At 39.3% G+C, this 23,800-nt stretch overlaps 1 protein-coding gene across 1 annotated transcript; it reads left to right on the top strand.

Annotated features, from left to right (window-relative positions):
- The first annotated feature begins 1,129 nt into the window (after window positions 1-1,129).
- LOC147145712 (girdin-like) lies at window positions 1,130-23,743 on the top strand. Its single transcript, XM_086033202.1, has 27 exons — window positions 1,130-1,266; window positions 1,347-1,438; window positions 4,391-4,496; window positions 5,383-5,452; window positions 6,589-6,647; window positions 6,776-6,859; window positions 7,008-7,148; window positions 7,355-7,533; window positions 9,069-9,150; window positions 10,015-10,173; window positions 10,836-10,982; window positions 11,101-11,245; window positions 11,474-12,133; window positions 12,208-12,413; window positions 12,497-12,691; window positions 14,032-14,156; window positions 14,246-14,387; window positions 14,480-14,653; window positions 14,790-14,951; window positions 15,038-15,315; window positions 16,184-16,327; window positions 16,494-16,680; window positions 16,795-16,940; window positions 17,403-17,495; window positions 17,642-17,841; window positions 19,113-19,178; window positions 20,550-23,743. Exons 1-27 carry the CDS (start codon window positions 1,204-1,206, stop codon window positions 21,539-21,541), a joined length of 5,097 nt encoding a protein of 1,698 aa, XP_085889328.1. The 5' UTR covers window positions 1,130-1,203; the 3' UTR covers window positions 21,542-23,743.
- Window positions 23,744-23,800: the final 57 nt, after the last annotated feature.

Genomic DNA, 23,800 nt, shown 5'->3' with positions numbered 1-23,800 from the left:
CTTTAATTTTGCTGTAACCAAATGAATTTATCTACATCTTGATGTAACAATATACAGTAGCTGACTGCATCCTAAAGTGATTATATTAGTTGGTTATGTTGTACAATGTTGCACGAAGTATATTATTATATATTGTACATTTAAACCAATAAGCAACCCATGTTCAACCTATATTCAACTAAAAGTAGCAATATGTACACACACTGTATTTAATCATCCAAACGCCACACAGGAATAGTGGAGGCAAGACTGGAATCCAGAACTTTGGAACTGGGACTTGGAAGGCAGGTGGGCTAACCACTAGAACACTCTGCTGCCCAGTGACCTAAATTTCATGTCAATGGTGCAAGTTGAAAATGTTTTTTCAAGGACCCCTGTAGTGATGGAACATCAGAATCACTCCCCCCTACCCTTCTAAGTGGCTGTGATTTGTACTACTTGACATTGAGTTTCCAGGCTTCTCCGCAGGGTGGCAGTCTTGGGCCGGTCTTGACATGTTTTCAGTCCAGTGCTATAATACAAGTCACTTATGGGACGTTTTTAGAACAAATTCAATAAATTCAAACAATGGACAGAAACGCACATAACGTGATCTGTGGGATTGGACACGTGAGCATGAGAACTTTTAACACTCAAATTTCTAACTAGCGATGACCGTGACGATTAAGATTAATTCGCACAGGCTGCAGTACTGTACAGAAGAGCAATATATGAACAGGGAGGTTTGTTATTTGAGTCGTCATGGTAAACGATTAGGGTAAAACATACCCCAGATTAAACTGGTAATATTTTTGCTACTGCTGCTGCTTGCGCTAAATTGTGCAGACCTTCAGGAATTATCACCAGACCTCACTATGGATGAGCAGTGAGGAGGGGAGGGGAGGGAGCAGCTGGCTACACGAGCCTTTGCAACATTTGGATCAGTGGAGGATGCGCGTCGTGCCTTTGCTATCACATCTGACACGTTTGCGAAAGATAACAGATGATGCATGACATCTCAGAAGACAGGGGTGAAATAACCAAGGGAACATAACTGCTAGGCAGGCCTTGTCTACAGGTTTTATTTAAAACAACAACAACAAACCAAAAAAAAAACCAGACCATCTGGAAATTCACTTGTAAGACTGACTGCCTTATGCCTCAAGCCATTCTGAAGAGTTGGAATTTACCGTGGATGCACTTCTGACAAAGCTTTGGGTGAAGATGGAAAGCGGAGTTTTTCTTCCCTTCCTGGATCAGTTCATGATGAGCCCACTTGTCACCTGGGTATGTAATTCGCTGGAATTAGGTGACTGCAGATGATGCAGGACTTTTGTTGACTTGACTGATCACATGGTTCTCTGCAGGTGAGGACCTTTATTTCTCATGAGGAAGGTCGGCACGTGGACTTCAGTGAATTACTGGATGGAGTCTTTTTGAATGAAGTTATGAGCCAAATGTAAGTAATTTAGGGGTTTTGTGGCCACTTTTTCAATGAATGTATGTTACTATAGAAAACCGTGTGAGCATTTTTTTTGATTGATGTTTAAGGTCCATGTACTAGTATGATCTTTTTTTTTCTCTCACTAGTAACACAATCCAGCGCACTAGAAAAGTCTTTTCTTCATGACTGTATGACACAGAACACTTTTGGCATACTAGGACAACTGCATGTTACTATTGAGGAAAAAAATGTGCACTAGCCGACAAGTGCATGCTACTAGTGATTTGAGATGTCAAAGTTAATTGATAAATCGATCATCAAATTAATTGACAACTATTATGATAGTTGATTAATCTAGAGCCATGGTTTAATTTATCGGGAAAAAAGGATTATGCAAAACATTCTTAATGCTAAATACATTTTTATCCAATTATTCGATGAATTGATAGAATAATAAATTCTAATCAATCAATTCTAATAGTATTGGATAGTGACAGCCCTACTAGTGACATAAAATTCTACTAATTAACGTCCATGGCTTCACTAGTACTAGTAGCACACAGATGTCAATTTAGTGCCTCACTAAGTAACATGTAATTGTCCTACTACTAATATGACAAAGGCATCCTATATTGTGCAGTAATGTCTTAATGGAAGGCAGTAGTAGAAAAAACATTACTAGTGAGACACAGTCGTTCAACTTCTCTTCTCGTCATTCTACCAGTGCAGTGAATTGCTACCACTGTTGTTACTCTTCAAGTTTAGACCAAATCCTGCCAAAACAGATGAGACATCATAAATTTTGTCGAGATGCTAGTTAAAGGATTATGAGCACCGTATGTTGTAAGGGAATTATCACTCCTCATAGAAAACGGATGGTCTACTGGCAGTTGTTCTGTTATAGCAAGTGACATACTGGATGGACACGCTATTCATGATGGGGGAAATGGATAGCCCGGTAGAGTCCTGGAAAGCTTCCATTTGTCCACCATTAAGAATTGACACAGTGTCCAGTTATTCATTTTATCAACCGGGGCCACAATAACCAGTTATGCATGAGAAACAACGCTTGACTGGAAGGAGGGGAGGGGGTTGAGGCGGGATAATCTCTTGGATTGGGAGACCCACTGGGATTAAAGCCATGTTGCTGGTGTTTAGTGGCATTTGGACACAGATGGGAGGGAGGAGCGAGGGGGTGACACAGAAATGGGGCAATAAAAAAATGGGTGGAGACAAGCAGAATGAACAGTGTGATGATAGAGCGGCTAAAAGTTGTTTAATTGTGTGAATGATGAGTGAAATTTACAGTATTATTATTGCTTATTGCTTTGTCGTTTCTTCATGTATTCAAAATACACATATACTGTATACACAAAAACATTTTCGTCTGACTTGGTGATTGTCAAATTGTGACTGTAGCCAATTCAAGTGGATAAAAAAACAACAACAGGTGAATTATTAAATAAAATAAATTGTTTCTGTTATTCGGTATCACTAAAATTTGATGAGTTCAGTCTCTGTGTATGTGCCACCCAGCAAATGTTTGAAATGATTTGGGTAATAATTTTTGTGCACAGTAAATTTACTGAAACAAACCAAAGAACAGTAAAAATGATACCAGCAGTCCAGAGTACCAGTACCAGAGTCACCGCTGCACTTTCCAAACGTTTTCTTGTGTGGGCCGCATAGAGAAAAAAATCAAATGATGAAAGGGCCACTGAAATTATTCACCTTTAATTTATTTACCAGGCTAAAACCAATCCATCAGTGTATGTGAAATCCTTAGCAGGTATCTATGGTATATAGTACTCCACATTCAGAGCCAATCCCCATGACCAAACCAAAAATCTGGGGAGACCGAGCCTTCTCCGTTGCCGCCCTCACCCTCTGGAACTCTCCATCACAGCACATCCGCAACTGTACTAACCTCCCATCCTTCAAATCCTTCAAAACTCACCTGTTCCATGATGCTTTTAACATATTTTAATCTTTGTTACTCACTTCTTGCTTTGTTTTTCTTTTCTTGACCTTAGTGGAATTTATGTGTATTTTGTGTTAAAGTGTAGGTTTTATCCTGTATCTCTTATTTTTGTTGTAAAGTGTCTTCGAGTGCTATGAAAAGTGCTTTCAAATAAATGCATTATTCTTATTAATATTATTTATTATTGTTATTATTATTATCATCAAGATGACGGTGACACGGAGCAGAAAGTGGAACAAACAATTGCGATACATTCTAAGTGCTATTATCTTCACTTTTCCTGACTTGCCACCCAGTGCACAAAATAATTAATACAATGCAGGCATACGGCACAAAATGTCTATTTTAATATTTGCTGTTGGCCGCGTGTCACAAATGACCTTCTGGCCATAGTTTGGATACCCCTGGCCTAAGGTAACAAATTGCCAGCTTTTGTGGGAAATGTAACCCACCTCCTGCTGGAAAATAATACTGTGATTTGCCTAGATGTTATGATGACAACACAATTTGCCGAGTGTACAATTGGACTGCTCTGTTCTTCCTAACCAACTCACAGCATTTAGGGGCTATATTTAGAGTTATCTGGCTATTTCTATCATATGCTGTGATGTGTTGATTAATGGTATTGTCCTCAATCTGGCTGGGATCTCTCAGCATTCGCACACAACGTCTAAACAATTACATGCATTTGACATTTTCTTGTCTTTTATCAGAAATGCATAAAGTATGAACACAATGTACTGCATAGTTACAGTATTTATCTACAATATATAGTCATTATTTGACTGAGCACAGCAGATTATCGGATAGATAGATAGATAGATAGATAGATAGATAGATAGATAGATAGATAGATAGATAGATAGATAGATAGATAGATAGATAGATAGATAGATAGATAGATAGATAGATAGATAGATAGATAGATTGGTTGATTGATTGTCGGACAGACTATTGAAGATTGCTTCTGTTGTTTGCTACATCAGACATCCTCCGGCCACACCTCAAGCTGCAACCAAATTGTGCAAGGATCTATGTCAGAGGGTCCAGAACTTGACTTTTCTTGTTCAGCAAATCAAGACATATTATCTGGTGAGTCAGTTTCTCCAGCATCCATCCAAGTAACATGCTGCTGAACCCTCATGCAACATCGGATTATGAAATTGGAACATTTGCTTTGGATTTTTCAATTCCATCTCAACTTTGCACACATGCACTGGATAACACGTGCAAACCTGATAGTTCCTCACAGATTGAGTTCTGCCTTACGACGCATGCCCTAAATATCACCCATGGCAAGATCAACAAGAGCAGTTGGAACACAGCACTAAAGCTGCAGTCTGAGCCCCGAAAGAGTTTTAGAGTCGCACATTTCAAGCACGAGATGCTGTGGCACACGGCAGTGCTGATGAGGCTTGGATTTTCCTCCTCTGTCAAATTGATGAACAGCAGTTTGAGATAAGATGTCTGGCATTCAAATCTATTGAGATTAGAAGAATGTCATTTTCAAGGAGGGTGGAGCAGTTCAGGCCTTGAATTAAGTCAAGTGGCAGAAATGAGTTCTTTTCTGCAGCAGCGACTTCAACAGCTTGCCTAAGGGAGCTCAACTGTACCTGCTAACATATATAAATGTATAGTTCAGTGTTGTAGGGGAACATTTTTAATGTAGGACAGTTTTTGATTTTAATTTTAACTGCTTCTATCCAGGTTGTTTTTGCCTTTTTTGACCCCATATTGTTAATAGAGCTGTTTCACTTCATTTGTATTGACTGAGATATTTTTAATTCATTAAAGGCACCTTGGAAAATTGTAATAACTGGAAAAAGGTTGTATTTTTTTTCTAATATGTTAATACCGACATAGAGTATTCGTCAAAGTAATATACCTATGACCATCCGCATCTATATGTGATTGATATGTGTTCATATTATGTCTTTATCTTTCATTTTATCTTTTTGGTTTGCATTTTATTTTACAGGAAAACCTGAGACAGCTGATTCTGGTTCCTCTTCCAAATGTGCTGCTGCTTTCACGGACTCCTCACACTGGTATGCCATCCATCCATTTTCGACAGTGCTTGTCCTGGTGCTTGGAGTCACAGACTCACGGGTGAGCTGGAGGCAACCCCAGCTAATTTTGGGCAAGAGGTGAAGTTCACCTTGGACTGGTCTCCTACCAATCACAAAGCACATAAAGACAGACAACAATTTACACACACATTCACACCCATGGACTATTTAGAGTCTTGAATGTACCTATCATACATGTTTTGGGCGCGAGTCCTCGGACTCGACATTATTAAGAACCTCACGATTCGATTCGATTTTGATTTGGATTCCTCAGGTTGCGATTCGATTCAATATCGAGTAAGAAGTAAAACTACCCAAAAAGGAGCACATTTTGACAATTTTGCAACATATAACCCTGCCATGTAAATATTTATGGCATGTCACGTTACATTTTTAGCAATAAAACATCCGAAAATAAAAATGTGCACATAATTTATTTGTGCATATGAAGTACAAAAGTAAAAAGCGTGTATAACGTTATAAAAGTAAAGTGCATGTACACTTAAATATTTATTTGCTCTTGGAAATTGTAATAAGAATTCCAAAATGTGCACGATAATAACATATTTGTGCATGAGTATAAAAGAAAAAAAACAAACTTGACAGTTCAGTGTTGAAAAAGTAAAGCGCATCTAAACTTCATATTCATTGACTCTAAATGAAGTGAGAAATGACAGTTACGTAGTTACGACGACTCCAGAACTGTCGACAGTATCATTTGACGCATAACAAACTGAAAAATATTCCATCCACAAGACTTTAAAGGGGGAAAGTTGTAGTTCAGGTTCGAAATATATATTTTGACACCAGTCGTGGACCTTTTCTGACATAAAATAATTCTCACTCGGGGAGATGTATGAGGCTGAGGTGAGGTAAAAGGCACCAGGGCAAAATCGACAGACAGCCTCCTGGCTATTATTGGTGGACATCGCACCCATCAACAACCCTTCTTTTCCTGATGGGAGGGTTTAACAATGACACTTTTCTCACTGTTATTGCTCAACAAGCAGCAAGCGATATGCTACCCAAATTCTTTCGGCAGTATGTGTAGGAATGCAAATTCTTGATTTTAACATTTCAGTATTTTGTATTTTGTCTGTTCGTACTTGGAACAGAGCAAAGTCTGGTGGAATTGAAGAAACTTTTGTTGTTGCTCCTGGGATGTGCAGTCCAGGTAAACTTTCAACTGGTATCTAGTATGCGGATGTTTTCTATGTGTTTTGTGACAATATTGTTGACAAAATAATCCCTTCTCGCGTTATCTGAAGTCGAGTGAATAACCTTTTTATGTTTGATTTTCAGTGTGAGAAGAAAGAGAAGTACATTGAAATAATCCAGACGCTTGACTTTGACACAAAAGCAGCCATAGCTGTGCATATTCAAGAGGTATCTAGGATTGATTTTCTAACTTTTTTTCATTGAGATTAATATTACTTTTGCAAGAGTAACCTAACAACAAGAAATATGTAGAAAATTACTGTACATCCGTATGTGTGCATCTGCCTCCAAATTGTCCTACCCCAATATTCTCCAGCTGACCCACAGTCAAGACAATTTACTGGACCTGCATTGGTTGGAGTGCAGTAACATGCCTGCTGATGAGCTGGAGGTTGTAGCCAAGACTATGGCCGTCAATCTTCAGCACTTGCTGGACCAGAGGGACGCCCATCTGGAGGTAAGGCATGATACTGTTTGGAAATGTTGGCAAACAGCGGAGAATTCCAAAGATGCAACTCTAATTGGGCTGTGAATTGTAAAGGCTTCTAAATAAAAGGAAAACAACAATTGTCACATTCAAAAAGGTAAAGTATGAACGCTGGTTCCTCCACGACAGATGATCAATTAACCTGTGACGTGTGATCTATCCCTTTGTTTTTGAAGACTATAGCAGAGCTGACACAGGAAAGGGAAGGCGTGGTTCGTGTGCTGTGTAACTCACCCAGCCCGCAGTCGGCCATCTATCCTCATAGCATGCAACAGCAACAGGCGGGAACCCAGCAACACTTGGTGGTGGAACTTGCCGACTCGAAGGCCAAGATCAGACGACTTAGACAAGAGCTGTGAGTATCTTGTGGATGAAGACAGAGGCCGTTTTACTCTACTGCTAAAACAAGAATGCTCTTAACAATTGATTTGGGATTCAAACTGTGCTTGGCTGTTTGTGACTAATAACACACAATTAATAACACACAATTATTCAAACCCAACACTAACCCAGAAAGTGATTGTGATCAAATCAATGTCAGATTAATTACCTCTTGGTTGCCCTTTAGATTACTATACACTATAAAAAAAAAAACAATGTGCTTTTACAAGTTTACAAGTATGTTCAATTTTGATTGACAGAGATATTTAGTGAACAATACGTTATTTGTTGTTTGCAGTGGTGTAGAATTGCATCATACTGAGAAGTGTTCTTAATATGTTGTTGACTTCATTAAGATTCATATCAGAATCTGAATACATACTGTGACAGAGTTCTCAGTATGATGCGGTGCGATTCCACACACTGCAAGCTACACTAAGTATTTTCAAACTTAAAATCACCCTGGGATCTCTCCTGATAGTAACTACCGGTATATATTCTCAGAGAATGTAAAAACAAAGGTAAAATAAAGAAGTAAATACTGAAAATGTGTTCTTCAGTGTCACGTTTTTAAATAAGAATAAGTACAGACTGAATAAAGTATTCATTGACATTGAAGTCAATTGCAACACACTTTTTTGTGACATTTTCAAAAATGAATCATTTCTTTATTATATGTACTGTATATATCACTTTTATGTAATTGCGTCCCATCATATTTCATTGTAACGTTCCTCCCTGCATGGGGTCAATTCTGACTACCCATTTGAAGACCTTATCTACTTTATTGCTTTATAAAAAAGTTACCTCTGTATGCCATCAAACACAAATAAAAAGTATGCAGAAGTAGAAATGTAGACATTGGTTGCTGCAAGGCACTTAATGTAAGCTGTCTTTCCTCTGGAGACCTTCCAGTAGTGACTGAATGAGAGTTTTACTAGAGGATAAGAGATGCCCCGGGGAGTTTGGCCCACATTAATGCCTGCCTGGCAATTGCAGTGGTTGCGGACTATACCTCTGACCCACATTGGCTCTGTGCTCCTGCAGCTCATGTACGCACACTAACCCCGATCTCAAGATCTCTAATAGCAATCCTGATCATAATCGCCCTCTAGTGTTTCATCCTCGCTTGCAGGGTCAGTCAGACACTCCGGTGAACAAACACATGTAAGCATGAATGTAAGCAGTCGTGTAAGCTTTTCAACTTCACAGTTTGCCATTTCCATGCCTATAAACGCTCAACGGCTGCAGCAAAGATGCAAAAATCTTTGTTTTAATAGTGCCTAGATGTTTTACTCATTAACTGCCAGACATTATCAGACCCTCTTTTACCCTAACGTTTGGAAAAAAATTGAAAAAAAATCTAAATAAGTTCCTGCGATTGAATGGCTGGACTGTGAAATGACATTTAAGGCAGTGAATGTAAATGAAATGTGATCATTATGGCATCGAAGAAGTAAGATGTTCTGCTTGTGTCTGTGTGTCTCTGCGCTGCGTCGCTCCCTGCAGAGAAGAGAAGAGTGAACAAATGCTGGACAACAGACATGAGCTGGAGATCATGGAGGCAGAGCTAAAGAGGATCCAGCAGGAGGTTTGAAGAAAAACAAGACAAACAGTGAATTGACAGTAACACATAATGCAGCAACCCCTTGACGCTTCTCTGCAGATTAAACGGTTTAAAAAAGAAAAAAAAAACAGCACTCAGATGAAAATCTGTACTTACTGGCTACGAATTAACAGCAATTAAACTTCTCATTAAGCACAGATTAAAATGTATATTTGAACAAGCAGGAAAGGTTTGCTCTCTTCAACCCTTTTAGCCTAGTTTGGTAGCACTTGTTAACCTGGTCACTTCTATCAACTGAAGATGACATCACAGATGTTCAGGGCTCAGATAATGACCAATCATGGTTCACCTTCAGAAAAAAAACAGGTGAGCTGTGATTGGTCGTTTCCTGAGCCCTGGACAACTTTGATGCCATATTCAGTCAACAGAGGTGACAAAATGGCCACCCCCAGAGATGGCTAAAAACGGGTGGTTTCACTTTTATTCCCAAAATGCTGTATTCATCAGAATGTCTTGTTTCAACTAGTGAGCCTGCATACAGTAGAATATATTCTTGAAAAGAAATACATTTGGGTTGACTTCTCTTTAATGATAATCACTGATTGTTAGAGTAAACAGGAGAGCAGAACATGGCATAATTATGGGGAGCATGTTTGGCTCATGCATGTTTTAACAACAAACTCGGTTTCTGGCCAAAGTTTGAATTCACATTGACTAAATCCGTTGAAATTACTGGAACAAAATGTTCAGCCATAGTCATTGCTTAATGACAGTTCTGATGCCTGGTGCAAGTGGAATTGTAACAGTTCTATCAAGTCTATTTTTTTTAATCTGAATTTTTGTACACTAATTTAGTCCAAAATCTGCTTCTGTATGACTCTTCATCAGAATTTGAAGCTGCTCGTAGATGCCCGAGCAGCCCGTGCGTACCGCGATGAGCTGGATGCCCTGAGGGAGCGAGCGCTCAAAGCTGACAAGCTGGAGTGTGAGGTGGGACGCTACAGGGAGCAAATGCACAAGATGGAATTTTACAAGGCCAAAGTGGAGGTTAGAACAACTATAAATAACTTTTTACACAGACGCATGCACGCACACACAGCAAAAATTCTTATTTCTGATCAATTGAAATAATCCATGCAAGGATTCCTAGGTAATCGGAAGGTCCAGTTTGGTTTCACGCTGGTATGTTTTGTAGAGGAGAAAAGTTAAGCATATTTGTGAACACTTGAGTAATGAGATAGTAAACCCTCCACTGTCAGATAACACATGTCATGGTGCAAACATTGGATTGATGTCAGCTCCAAATGTGTACTTTGTCTAAAAAAAAAAAAAAGCTTCTCATTGGGTATTTAAAAAGATTCAGATAACTCCTTTTGCCCGAGGGCATTTAGTGCATAATAAATTTATTCATATTATCTTCACATTCTCCACTTTGATGGATTTCTACTGTATTACTATAGTGGTTACTAATGATTTTAACATGTATGGTAATATAATTTTCACAAATATGCATGTTTTTTTGCTGATACTCGGGATAATCTTATGAATCATAGTTTTGATACAATTAATCGGAAATGGGAACACGATCCATCCAGTGTTTCAATCATATTTTGGTTGCTGTCATATCAGGATTACTGTTACGGCCCTGGCCGCATTTTGCAACATACATAATTCAAGTGACGGACAATGTTTTTCCTCCTTTACTTCAGGAGCTCAAGGAGGATAACAGAGTGCTGCAGGAAACCAAAGAGGTGCTAGAGGATCAGTTGGCAGGCTGGAGGGCACGCTCGGATAAAATCCACCAGCTGGAGAAGCACAGCTTGCTACTGAAGGCCCGCATACATGACATGGAACAAGTAATAGTACCTTCAGTAGTCTTCACTTGACATTTGAAATGTGGCAAAACACATAGTCGAGATATTCATTTCAATATCTTGAACTTAACAAGCTAACCGGCATGCATCGCCACTTTAGGGAAGAGATGCCGATCGTAAATGCATCGAGGAGCTGCAGGATGAAAACTTGACTCTGTGTTTGGCACAGAGGAGGAGCATGGAAGAGTCCCAACACCTGGGATGGGAGTTGGAACAACTATCTAAGAGCAGCGACAACTCTCAGGGTAAAAGCTGGAAAATATTACAGTCACAGCTCACGGATCAGGCATGCACCCACAATATTAAACATCTTGTAAAATCAATATACGATTGTAAAGACAGAATATATATATTTTTTTATTAATACGTATTTTTACACACGTTATTATCTGTGTTAGCAACACAGACACTCCATCTGTCCTACTCAATGTCCATTCCTTCAATGTCAATCACCTCTATGTGTTTGTCTAAAGGGCAACAGACTTTAAGTGAGGAGGTGAGTGAGCGGATCCGTAGTCGGCTGTTGAAGTTGGAAAAGGAGAACCAAAGTCTCCTGAAGACTGTCGAGGAGCTCAGAGCTGCCTGTCTTCACAACAGCGCTCAGTCCAACAAACGCAGCCACCACAGCGAGGAGGATCGTGTCCAGCAGGTGGTCTGCTGCGCTGACAACTGGGCCTCATCATCAGATGAAAACATCATATCATTGACTCCCTGTTCATGTGAACAGAACTGCAGTAATGCATCCAACCTAGGTGCGGTAAAACAGAAGATGTTTAATAAAAATCCTGAACCCCAAAAGCCGGAGCAAGACCACGCAGGCCTCCACCACTCAGCTAATAGTCGGCATATTCCGGAGAAAGGGCACTTAGAGGACATCAGCAGCGGAGAGCATTTTAAAGCAGTTACGTCTGACCTGGAAGTGTATGAAAATAGTCCCAGTATTGTCCATTATTCTGTTGGATCACACAACCCCCCTCCTGGCTCAAGAAGCAGCAGCTCCAGCCATGACGGCATCTTCATGGACCTGCCAGCACGCTTCACTAACGCCAACAAGCACACCGAGCGTCTGGAAGCCAAATGCAGGGCCCTGGACTCATTTAATCAACAACTGCAAACTTCCCTTGGTAACGCTGGTATGTGTTGTAGAAGAGAAAAGTCAATTTGTAGTTAGGAGACTTCTTCACATTCTGTTAATCCACCTCCTTAGAGAGAAAAGTCCAACGATTGGAAGCTGAGCTTCAAGAACTGGAGGCAGACAACCAAAGCCTCCAGTCCACATTAGAGGAACTCCGCATTACTGCACGCCGTTTGGATCAAGTGGAATCAGAGAAGCGGACTTTGGAACAAGAAATGGCAGCGTTGGAGAAGGTAAAGAGGCAACTGGAGAAGGAGACTCGGCGACTGCGCCAGCAGGTAAGTGCAAGGTTGCCAGATTTTCAGAACTCTATTCAATATGGCTGAACAAATGCTAACAGTGGCTACATCTTCCATGTCAGGTTGAAATTCAAGAAGCCAATTTAGATAGCAGTAATGTGTGCATGGCGAGCCTGGAAAGGGAGATGCGCTGTTTGGTGAAGGAGGTGGAGGAGTTGAGGGAGACAGCTGAGAGGGTGAAAGGGCTCGAGAGAGAAAACAGAGAACTGGCCAAGCAGGCTGCTATCGACCAAAGGACCCTGGACACCCTTAGAGAGGTAACAAGGAGACTAAATACTCATCTGCTGTGACCTTGACTCATAAGGGATTTTTTTTTGCCTGTTCACACCTTTGTACATATACACTCACAAGACACAATATTTTGTATATTTGCACTATCAAATGAAATCCATTACAAATGTTGTATCAAAACATCTGCGTAAGCTTAAATCATGTTTTAAGTTTAAATAAACAGAATCTACAATGTCGATCATACTGCAATATAATCAATACTACAATAATCGTGAACACAGGTTGGTCTTGGTGGACAATTTAATACAACTTTTTTTAAATCACAGAGGTTATAATGCTTGATATTTGCACTCCTTTGCACTATTGTGGTTGTAGTTTGTAGAATCTCACAAGAGTTCTAATATTATCTACCGCTAATATCTCTCATGTTGCTGAATTAAGACACCACATTATTAGAAACAGCTTTGAGGATGATGAAATGCACCACAGCAACTAATAATTACCACAATAAACATTTTGTTCAATAAATACTTCTCTCACAGTATCAATCATAATGAAATATCATTCATTTTGAAAATAATTTTGTTTGACATTATTCATTTTTCTTCATTCTGTAGAGAATGTACAGGATGAATGCTGTATATTTACCAAGAATATCAACCTGGATTCCATAAAACATAACATATAAGAAAAAGAACAAAGTACGTTGATGAATATCATTCAGGTTATGTTACTGTATGTTATATGTCATCGCTGTCCAAAGAAAATGAATGCCTTAGGTTTTTTTTAATCTGAAAAACAACAACACTAAAAATATTTTCAGATGGACAGTGTCGAATGAAAATGAATACAGAATATTTGAAGTGTTTTTTAAAATTACACTGGTCGACAGCAAATTTTAATCAGAGATGGCTTTATGTGTCCCTAAAATGTATTTTTGATGCTGATTTTTTTTTTAAATGCTTTTCCTTTTCCCCTAAGCACATCAGGTTTTTGAAATATTGTGTTTTAGTTTGACCTACAAAAGCTTTCGCAATATGGATGTTATCATGTGTTGCAATTTATAGCTATATCCACCTGTTGTTGAAACTAACCCTTAATTCATAAATAGTACTAAATATATTTCTGTATTACATGTATTATTATTATTATGATTATTTTATTTTATTTTCTATTATGAAAACATGATGTCCTAGAGGAAAAAAAGAAGGACACATATGGAATCAACACAAAAAAAATCATCTAGAAGTGTAGCGTGCAAAATTATAAAAAATTATTGTGAAGTGAAAGTGTTAACAAATGTATTATGCGCTGTACTGTATACACATTTTTGTGTACGTAATTGTGTTTTGTGGACTCTCTTTAGGAGCTTGTCAGTGAGAAACTGAAGACCCGGCAGAGAGAAGATGAACTTGAGCATCTGTCCCACGAGCAGGAGATTCTCAACCGAGAGACTAAGCAATCTGTGGAACCTGACACAGCCCAACGCAGGTGTACATTGTGTTGTTTCTCCTTTAAAAAAATAGCAAACAGACATCCCCAGCTGCCCGGAATGTTGAAGGATACATTTGTCCATAAAGCAGGTTCAACATGCTAGAGTCAGAGTTGGAGTTGTCCATGAAGAAGTCTCTTCAAATTAAAGAAGACAAGATAGCTGTGCTGGAGGCCCGTCTACAAGAATCCTCTGCCCTTAATCAGCAGCTTCGCCATGAGCTCAGAACTGTAAGTTATAAATTATGACACAGCTTTACTGAAATATCTTCTTTTGTAGTTTAGTCCAATTGCAGGTGTTTGAACTCTGCTCCACCACACAGGTGAAACTGAGCTACGAGGCCCTGCAACAAAAGCAGGAGGAGGAGGTGACCGAATCAAGCTCCCCCCCACTGAGAGAGAATGGAAAGGCAATGAATGAATGGCTGCGCGAAAGCCACGAAGCCACCAAAGAGCTGCTGAATATTAAAGACCGACTGATTGAAGTAGAGAGGAATGTGAGTTGCACTTTATTGCCAGTGACCACGCAATCCCAAAGATCACATTTCTGAAATGTGTCCCCAAGTTGACACAGCTGTTGATGAAAACAATTACATTTGAATAGAACCAGTTCCCCTCGTCGCCTCTTTCTAGAATGCCACACTGGAGACAGAGCGCCAGGCTACGCAGGCCCATCTGAAGCAGTTGGGGGGTCAGTCCGACAGTCAACAGGCTCAGATCCTCGCCCTGCAGAGGCAAGCTGCCTCCCTGCAGGAGAACAACACCACTTTGCAGGCACATAATGCGGACCTGCAGGTACAGGAGTGACAAAATGTAGCATTGGCACGCATACAGTGTGTATGTACTTTATGTTCAAATGTGCTGGACTTCTTGCTTTTCAGGTGGAAAAATCCACACTGAACTCCCAGAGTGCTTCCCTGATGGCTCAGAATGCTCAGTTGCAACAGCAGCAGGTGGGAACAGAAAACGAGAGGGACAGTGCGATTCGCGAACGCGAGGAGTTGCGTGGTGCTCATGAACAGCTACTACGTGATCATGAGCGTCTGGCAGCGCTCCACGAGCGGCAAGCCACAGAGTATGAAGTCCTCATGGGGAAACACGGTGGCCTGAAAAATGCCCATCGCACACTGGAGCTCGAGCACCGCACACTGCAAGACAGGTGAGAAAAGCAAATGGGAAAAAGCCTTCATGTTAGATTTGCTAACTTTTGTCTTTCAAAGCTCTGTCGTTGTTTTGTTTATTTAAAAGTCTCCTATAGTTTATCAGTGTATCAATTTTATCTAAGATTATTTCCTGTGCCGAGAATTGCTATAATAAAGTAGTTTGTTTACTTGATTGATTCACAGAGAAAAGGTTACATTTTCATCAGTATCGGCCATTTTGTCACTTCTGTCGTCTGAAAATGACATCACAGTTGCTCAGGGCTCAGGTAACAACCAATCACAGCCCACTTGTTTTCTGAAAGTTGTGCCATTCATTATCCGAGCCTGTGATTTCATTTTCAGTCTACAGAAGTGACAAAATGGCTTCCCCCTGCGATGGCTAACAACGAGTGGATTTTGCTGCTGAACTCATATTCCACAAACGCAATATTAATCAGAATGCCGTGTTTCAAATATAGTGGGCCTGCTGGGAACATATTCTTAAAACAAAATGTTTGGGTTGACTTCCTCTTTAAATTTCATCCACATTGCACATTTGAGAGCACATGAAATAATGTATTAACCGGGGAAAATGTTCACATGCAAATGTTGTTGTGAAATCATATTATCATCATTTAGGCTGTGAATTGTTTGATGTTATGTTTGATTCTTTTTTAAATTTTGCTCCCAGGAATCCAACAGAACCTTTTGGACAGAATTTAGCTTTTAGGAATCCCTTCACTTATTGATTCAGCAGGTGGCAATTGAATATGCCTTGGCAAAGATCCTGTTTTAAACCAGCGCTAATAGATAGCTACATTTTTATTATTACTCTTATTATTATTAAGGATTTGTTTCATGTTTGATTTGTCATATTTATTGTAGGTACAACACCCTGTTGCAGCAACGGACCAAATTAGAAGATTTGGAAAAAGCCCTGAAGGAAGAGCAGATGAGGATGAGTCTGGAGAAGGAACATCATAGCACCGCTGCTGCTGAATGTTGCAGGCTTCGGGATGAGAAAGACTGGTGAGAAAAAGCACAGCAAAAGCACATAAAACACATGGGCTGAGGGAAGATCTGGGCTTACACGTCATGACAAGCAAAAGTGCATGTAGATACTGTATATACAATCTCAGGTTGTGACTTTTATGAATTGTTATTACTAGTTACTGTGTGTACTCTTTTTTTCCAGGCTAAACCAAACTTATCGTCAGCTTTTGAACGACAATGAGCTGCTGACAGCAGATCACAAACAGCTCAAGAGCCAACTAAACGAGAGCAAGCTGGCGCACACCTGGCTGGAGGCAGACTTTTCCAAGCTCAAAAAGGAGTATCAGCAACTTGATATCACCTCCACAAAGCTCACCAACCAGTGTGAGGTAGGCAATCTACATCTTTACACACACGTTCTTAGGAGTGCTTAAAAACGTTAATATCTGATTTATTGATTGGTTTGCATTGAATAATTACCCTCTGTTGGCCTGTGTGATTAGTTGCTGAGTCAGTTGAAGGGAAACCTGGAGGAGGAGAATCACCATCTTCTCAGTCAAATTGACACACTGATGCTGCAGAACCGGACTCTGTTGGAACAGACAATGGAGAGCAAAGATCTGTTTCACATAGAGGAACGACAATATATGTAAGCAGCGAGAATCACTTCCCTAGTTCATTCAAACATAATAAACATTTTAAAAGCAGAAGAAGACACATTGGTCAAGACAAACACATTTAACAGATGGATTTGCTAGAATACAGAATGTCATCTTCAGCCCCAAATTCATCTTCAAGCTAATGCAGTTGTGGCTAATCAAAAATGACCAACAAGCAGCTCTAAGTGTGTTTTAACATAAAACACAATTAGTGAACTTCTGTTTCAGTATCTGAAGGAGATCTTAATTAAAAGTAAGGGTGCTTTCTTTAAATTGTTTTCTGAGATAGATATGTCGAGCTAACTTGACAAGCTAACTATAGGTGAAGCTAACTATCTTGCAATATGTGAAGCTAACTATCTGCCATGTTGCATCAGCCAACTCAAGTCCTTCCTTACTCAAGAGAATAATTTACAAATGAACATTTGTCAACTCTCTCATTATTTATTCAGTGACAAGCTTAATGATTTGAGGAGACAGAAGGAGAAGCTAGAGGAGAAGATAATGGACCAGTATAAGTTTTATGAGCCCTCGCCTCCTCGCAGGTAAGGTGCTTGACATTTGTGGTTGATGCAGATGATGCTCTAATAATCTCATTTCACCTCTATGGGGTCTTGGAATTAAACGTAATATTTGGCCTTCGGAAATCATTTCTTTCAACAACCCTTTTGTAAATGTTCACCATCAACAGGCGGGGAAACTGGATCACTCTCAAACTGAAGAAATTGATCAAATCTAATAGCCGTGAACAGGGACTAGAACACTCTCTCGCACCAACACACTCGGAGGGTCACCTGTCATGTCACGACAGCATCTCCTTCATTGGTTCGGATGGCTCTGCAGGCTGCTCCTCCACATCAGCAGGTGACGCCATACCACCGCAGCCTAACAGTGAGTATGAGCTCCCTGACTTGCACTTAGGATTTTTATCAACAAGCTATGACTGTGTGTCCAATGCCTCATTCTTCCTTCCGCATTGTCTATGTGCGCTTTCCTCTGCATGCACCAAAATGTCTCTCATTTTGTCTTGTTTCTCTTCACTCCCTCTTCCCTTGAACCTTCCCCTTTGTCCACACCTCTCTTTTACCATCTCTCAATTCAACCCATCACTTCTATTTATCAACTATGGGGATGCTGTCTGTTAAAAAGCCACACTGAAACTGTTTACCCATGTGAGAAGCAGGCTGAAGAACAAAGATAAATTGAAGTCTCTACTACATCGTTCCTTGTGTAAGACAGACTGTGTTTGTTTCTTTCTTCACAATAGCCTTTAATTCAACTGCAAATTCAGAAATGAAAATGCACTGCCACCTTACACTCTAAAAACAGTTGGGTTAAAAATAACACAATTTTGGATCAAAAATGGGCCGATCCACGAATTGGGTCAATTTGACCCACCTTTTTGCATTGTTTTGCACAAAACAGCCCAAATTTTGGAGTTGTTTTGTACAAAACCGCCCATTTTGGGGGTTGTTTTCTGTAAAACAACACAGAAATTTGGGTCAAATTGACCTAAGTAGTGGATAGGTCCTTTTTTGACCCCAAATTGTGTTATTTTTAACCCAACTGTTTTTAGAGTGTACGCTACTCCATCACATAAGAACTTACCATATCAATTAAAAGTCATTCCAATAATATAAGCATCCATAACATTCTGACTGCATAAAATTGTCAGCATTTGAAGACGGGGATACTTTCCCAGCAGCGATAATTTGCCTCAGTCTCTATTAGCTCTTGTACATCCTCATCTTTTTCCACCTCTCCACTGTCCTGTTCTCTGGTGTAACATCGCAGCCCTGAGCAGCTTGCTATACCCGTCTGCCCCGTTGGAGCAGGAGCAGTGGGTATACAGCTCCGAGGAGCTGCAAGGGTCGGAAGATGATGTGCAGGGCAGGAATAAAAGATTGACCTCATTCCTTAGCACATCCATCCTGTCCACACTTCACTTGCATCCCACCCCTGAACCATCCATCCAACTCCACGCCACAGCCTCTGACACTGATGTCCCAGATGTGTCAAATCCACAGCTAGGTAGAAGCATTTGCAGGCCATTCAATTCATTGACACCATGTGCTTTTTTTGTCATTTAATAACTGTATATTACAGTGTTGAATTTATGGAATGCAAATGTGTGTCTTTTATTAAGTATTTGTGCTCCACAGACAAGGATTCAAATGATAGTGCTGCGCCATCTGGGTTTGAGGACAACGACGAGCTGCAGCATCGCGGTAAAGCTTTGTGAATAGCCGTTTAGAGGATTCAGCAAATACAGATGTATTACCCTTGCAGGAATTAGAGTAAATCCATCAAATCGCTATCATGACCTTGTTTCATATTAATCTGCATGCTGAACACAGAGGCAAAAAAAAACCTATGAAGAAACGTAGATCTGCTGCCCCCTTCCTATCATGAACAATATGATTCTTTTGCAGAAGCACTGGTAGGCATATTAATCGAATCTGCAAATGTGGCAAAAATCCAAGACTCTGTACTTAAGTAGAAAACATTTGCGTCAGAGTTTGTGATTTTTCTTTTTTCATGTCATTCTCTGACGTGTATTAAGAGTAAAAATGAATTCTTGTTGTTTGTCAGTTATAAACAGTTTGCTGACTTGGTACAATGAACAACAAAAACAGATGATGTACACACAAAATAATTTACCTCTTAATTTATGCTGTGCTCATATATATATATATATATATATATATATATATATATATATATATATATATATATATATATATATATGTATATATATATGTATATATATATGTATATATATATATATATATGTATATATATGTATATATATGTATATATATATATATGTATATATATGTATATATATGTATATATATGTATATGTATATATATGTATATATATGTATATATATATATATATATGTATATGTATATATATATATATATATATATATATATGTATATATATGTATATATATATATATATATATATATATATATGTATATATATATGTATATATATATATATATATATATATATATATATATATATATATATATATATATATATATAGCGTTTGCCCGAATCTGTTGCACTGTCATTGTCCCTTGTGGGTCACGTTCCTCCACGTCGCTGTTATCGGTGTTTCTTCCACTCTAAGACTCCTACATCTCAATCAATTTGATAAAAATATCAAGCCTATTTGACAAAGTCATGTGAGGAAAGTGTAGCTGTGTGTTTTGAAATGTAGGATACAAAAGTAAAATGAGTCATAAAAATAAATACAATGAAGAACATATATATTACTCTTGTTAAATGCAATGCATCACACAGAGATACGTTTCTAGTTTTGAATTTTTCCTTGATTTGCTTGAGCGCCTCTTATTATGATGCAGTGAAATTCTACACACTCTAAACTACAACCACCATATTAAATACATCATTAAATACCAGTAAATACTTCCCTCAGACTGACAAACCGGAGCAGTATTATCTTCCTGAGGCAGAGTTTTTGCTGCAACTGTATTGATCTCATTAGATTGTGCAAGATTACCTAATGAATGTATACCTGTGAGTGAATATCTCTCTTAAAAAACTAAATTAATTGTCTTCCCAGGGCTTAATGTTACGCAGAGTCGAGCTCAAAGTGAGAGCAGTGGTGAGTTCAGCATAAGCCTGGATAATGAGCCCTGGTCCAATGGCAGCAGCCCTGTCCAGCAGACGCTGTCTCGCCACTCCTCTGTCTCGTACCAGCCGCCCAAGGACGCCTCCACACCCCTGCACACACTGCAGACCTCCTCTACAGCACACAAGGAGAAAGCCTTGACCATGCGTATGACAAACAGCCAGGAATCAGAGCTCAAGCTTGTATCCCAACAGAAAGAGTCTACACCAAACCACGACTTCTCGTTCACACGAGGAACAAAGAGCATCAGAAGGGGGTCGAAAGGAAAAGTGACACGTCGCTCATCAGATTCAGGGGGCATGTTAAGCACAAATTTGAGATCTAATAACAGTAATACTGAGGGTACACAGACTTCAGCTTATTCACCAATCACGGTGTTTTATGTTCAGGGTAAGTCATCCTCAATGTCTGGGTGCCTCAATTGCTTCTCCAATCCGCTTGGAAAAGAAGAGCGGCTCAAGGGGTACAGGTCTTGTAAAAGTCTTCCTCGTGCCAGCAGTGTCATTTCAACAGCTGATGGATCATCTAGACGTCCCAGCGCCAACAACGACTGCAGGTCGGTAGGCAAGGCAGCTGTGACACTTGCTGACCCCATCTCAGAAAAGTGCAAGAACCAAGACAAGCAAGAAACAGCAGCCACGTCCAATCAACAACCGCAACAAGTCAGTGAAAGCAGTGCGCCTAAGATCAGTCCTCCAGTCAAACCTCCAAGAGACCCATCAGTCATTGTGACCAAAGACCACCCTAAACCCCCTGTGCAGGAGTCAGATTTAAACTCCCCATTCAGTCTTAACTCTGTCTTCTCAAACACAATCTTCAGCGATTCTGAGGGCAGTTGTGTGGATGCGCTTGAAAGGAACCAGATGAACATTTTCCCTTATGAGTCTACCAGCAAAGCAAAACTGCATTCCAGTGAGCCATAAGACTACTCATAAAAAAGTGCAAAGACGCAACATGGATAAGGTGCACAATCACAATCTTGATCAGGGTACTGGATTGAGATGAAGAGCATAAAAAAGGAATATATCTTTGACACTACCCACTTTTATCTGTTACGTGCTTTCCAACATCTAACTGATGTTTCAGTCATTTATGTTTTTGTTTTTATTCTCCACTCAGGGGTGTCCCAGCTTTTTCATCTAAGGATCATAAACAAAAAAATCTAAGAAAGGATTCAAGGGCCACTGACATTCTTCACCTTTTCATTGATTTCACATGCTAAAACCAATCCATCAGTTTACAGTGCGAAGAAGAAGTATGTGAACCCTTTGGAATTGCATTTCTGCATGAATTGGTCATAAAATGTAGTCTGATAATCTGTATCACAAGAATAAACAGTTTGCTTAAACCAATATCACATAATTATATCTGCACATCTTTATATATAATAACATAAACATTCACAGGACAGGGTGGAACAATTAAGTGAACCCTTGGATTTAATAACTGGTTGAGCCTCCTTTGGCAGCAATAGTCAACCAAACAGTTCCTGTTGTTGCAAATCAGACATGCGCACCGATTAGCGGGAATTTTGGACCAATTCTCTTTACAAATTTGTTGCAGGTCAACAAGATTCATGAGATGTCTGGTGTGAGTAGTTCTCTTGAACTCATGCCACAGCATCTCAACTAGGTTGAGGTCAGAACTTTGACTGGGCCACTCCAGCACATTTATTTTCTTCTTCTGAAGCCATTCTATTGTTGATGACCTCGAGATTTTCTTGAAAATACTGTATATTGATAAACTTGTGAATTCATTTTTCAATTGATGATAGAAAATTGTCCAGGTCCTGAGGTATCAAAGCACACCCATACCACAATACTGTCTCCACCATGCTTCACAGTTGGGATAAGGTTTTGATATCGGTGTACTGCGCCAGTTTTTCCTCCACGTGTGGTTTTGTGTTTTCCACCCAAACAAGTTTGGCTTCATCTGTCCACAGGAAATTTTTCCAGTAGTGCTGTGAAACATCCAAGTGATCTGAAGCACATTTCAAACATGCAACAATGTTTGTTTTGTTTTTTTAGACAGCAACAACTTTCTCCTTGGTGTGAGCTCCATTCTTGTTTTACATATGGTGGATTTGTCAACACAGATGTTTGTATGCACCTCTGACTTTTGTAAGTCTTCAGGTGACACTTTAGGTTTTTGTTTTGTTTTGTTTTACCTCATTGAGCAATCTGCGCTGTGCTCTTGCAGCGAAGAGAAGCAGCGATGCTGAACTTTCTCCATTTATAAACAATTTGTCTAACCATGAACTGATCAAAATCAAGACTTATACATACTTTTGTAACCTTTTCCAACTTAATACAAGTTAACAATTCTTAATTGTAGGTCTTCTGTCATCTCTTTTGAGCGAGGTATGGTACACAGCAGGCAATTCTAATCTGGTGGGTATTTTCTAGTGGCCAGAGCAGCTTTAAGCCACACCTCCAATCTTGTTTTACCATTGAACTTCACGTTGACTTTCATCTGACTCTGATTAGCTCTTGGAGAATCTTAGACTAGAGGTTCATTTACTTTTTCCTCCATGTCCTGTGAATGTTTATGTTATTTTCTTTTTTTTTTTAAGGGAAAACATACAATTATTTGTGTGGTAGTTAGTTTAAACCAAATTTATTGTGATTTAGATGAAGATCAGACCACATTTTATGACCTATACAGAAATTTCACAAATTCCAAAGGGTTACTTTTCCCTCGGTCTGTAGGTAAAGATATTCTGAGTTTGTATGTATGTATGTATGTATGTATGTATGTATGTATGTATGTGGTAAAGCAACAACTCAGGGGGGTTTCTGCATTTTGGTAGCTAGCGACCAATTGGCATGTACCTCACAAAAATAAATTTGCTAAAATGGTACACTGTAGTTTGGACACCCCTGTGAAGCTCTGTGATGTAGTTTAGCTTCACTTAATCTGTTAGACAATCCTTTGTTTTGAATGTTTTTTTTAAATTGCCAAAACATTTCTTTCCCTGTAGTTAATTGTAGTTCCCTGATGCTCAGTGCTTTTGACTTATATTACACCCAATGTTCTGTTACTATTACATTTAAATGTGAACTTGAAAGAAATGTGATATAAGGTATATTTAAATTATTTAAGATTTTAACCAGAAGGTGTGTGGTTTCCCTTTAATAAAGTAAATATGCAAAAGCAAAATAGACTGGTAAATGTCTTCTTTT

This window comes from Filicampus tigris, chromosome 6 (genome assembly GCF_054856515.1).
Source record: "Filicampus tigris isolate MCC_2025a chromosome 6, RoL_Ftig_1.0, whole genome shotgun sequence".
NCBI classification, from domain to species: domain Eukaryota; kingdom Metazoa; phylum Chordata; class Actinopteri; order Syngnathiformes; family Syngnathidae; genus Filicampus; species Filicampus tigris.
Note: the sequence above shows the minus strand (reverse complement) of the source record. Positions and strands in the feature narration are given on the sequence as shown.

Bases quoted from the DNA above. Each gene is read 5' to 3' on its own strand.
- LOC147145712 (XM_086033202.1), top strand. From the start codon at position 1,204: ATGGAAAGCGGAGTTTTTCTTCCCTTCCTGGATCAGTTCATGATGAGC. The intron at 1,267-1,346 runs GTATGTAATTCG...GGTTCTCTGCAG, and splicing joins TGAGCCCACTTGTCACCTGG to GTGAGGACCTTTATTTCTCA. The intron at 16,681-16,794 runs GTAGGCAATCTA...CTGTGTGATTAG, and splicing joins AGCTCACCAACCAGTGTGAG to TTGCTGAGTCAGTTGAAGGG.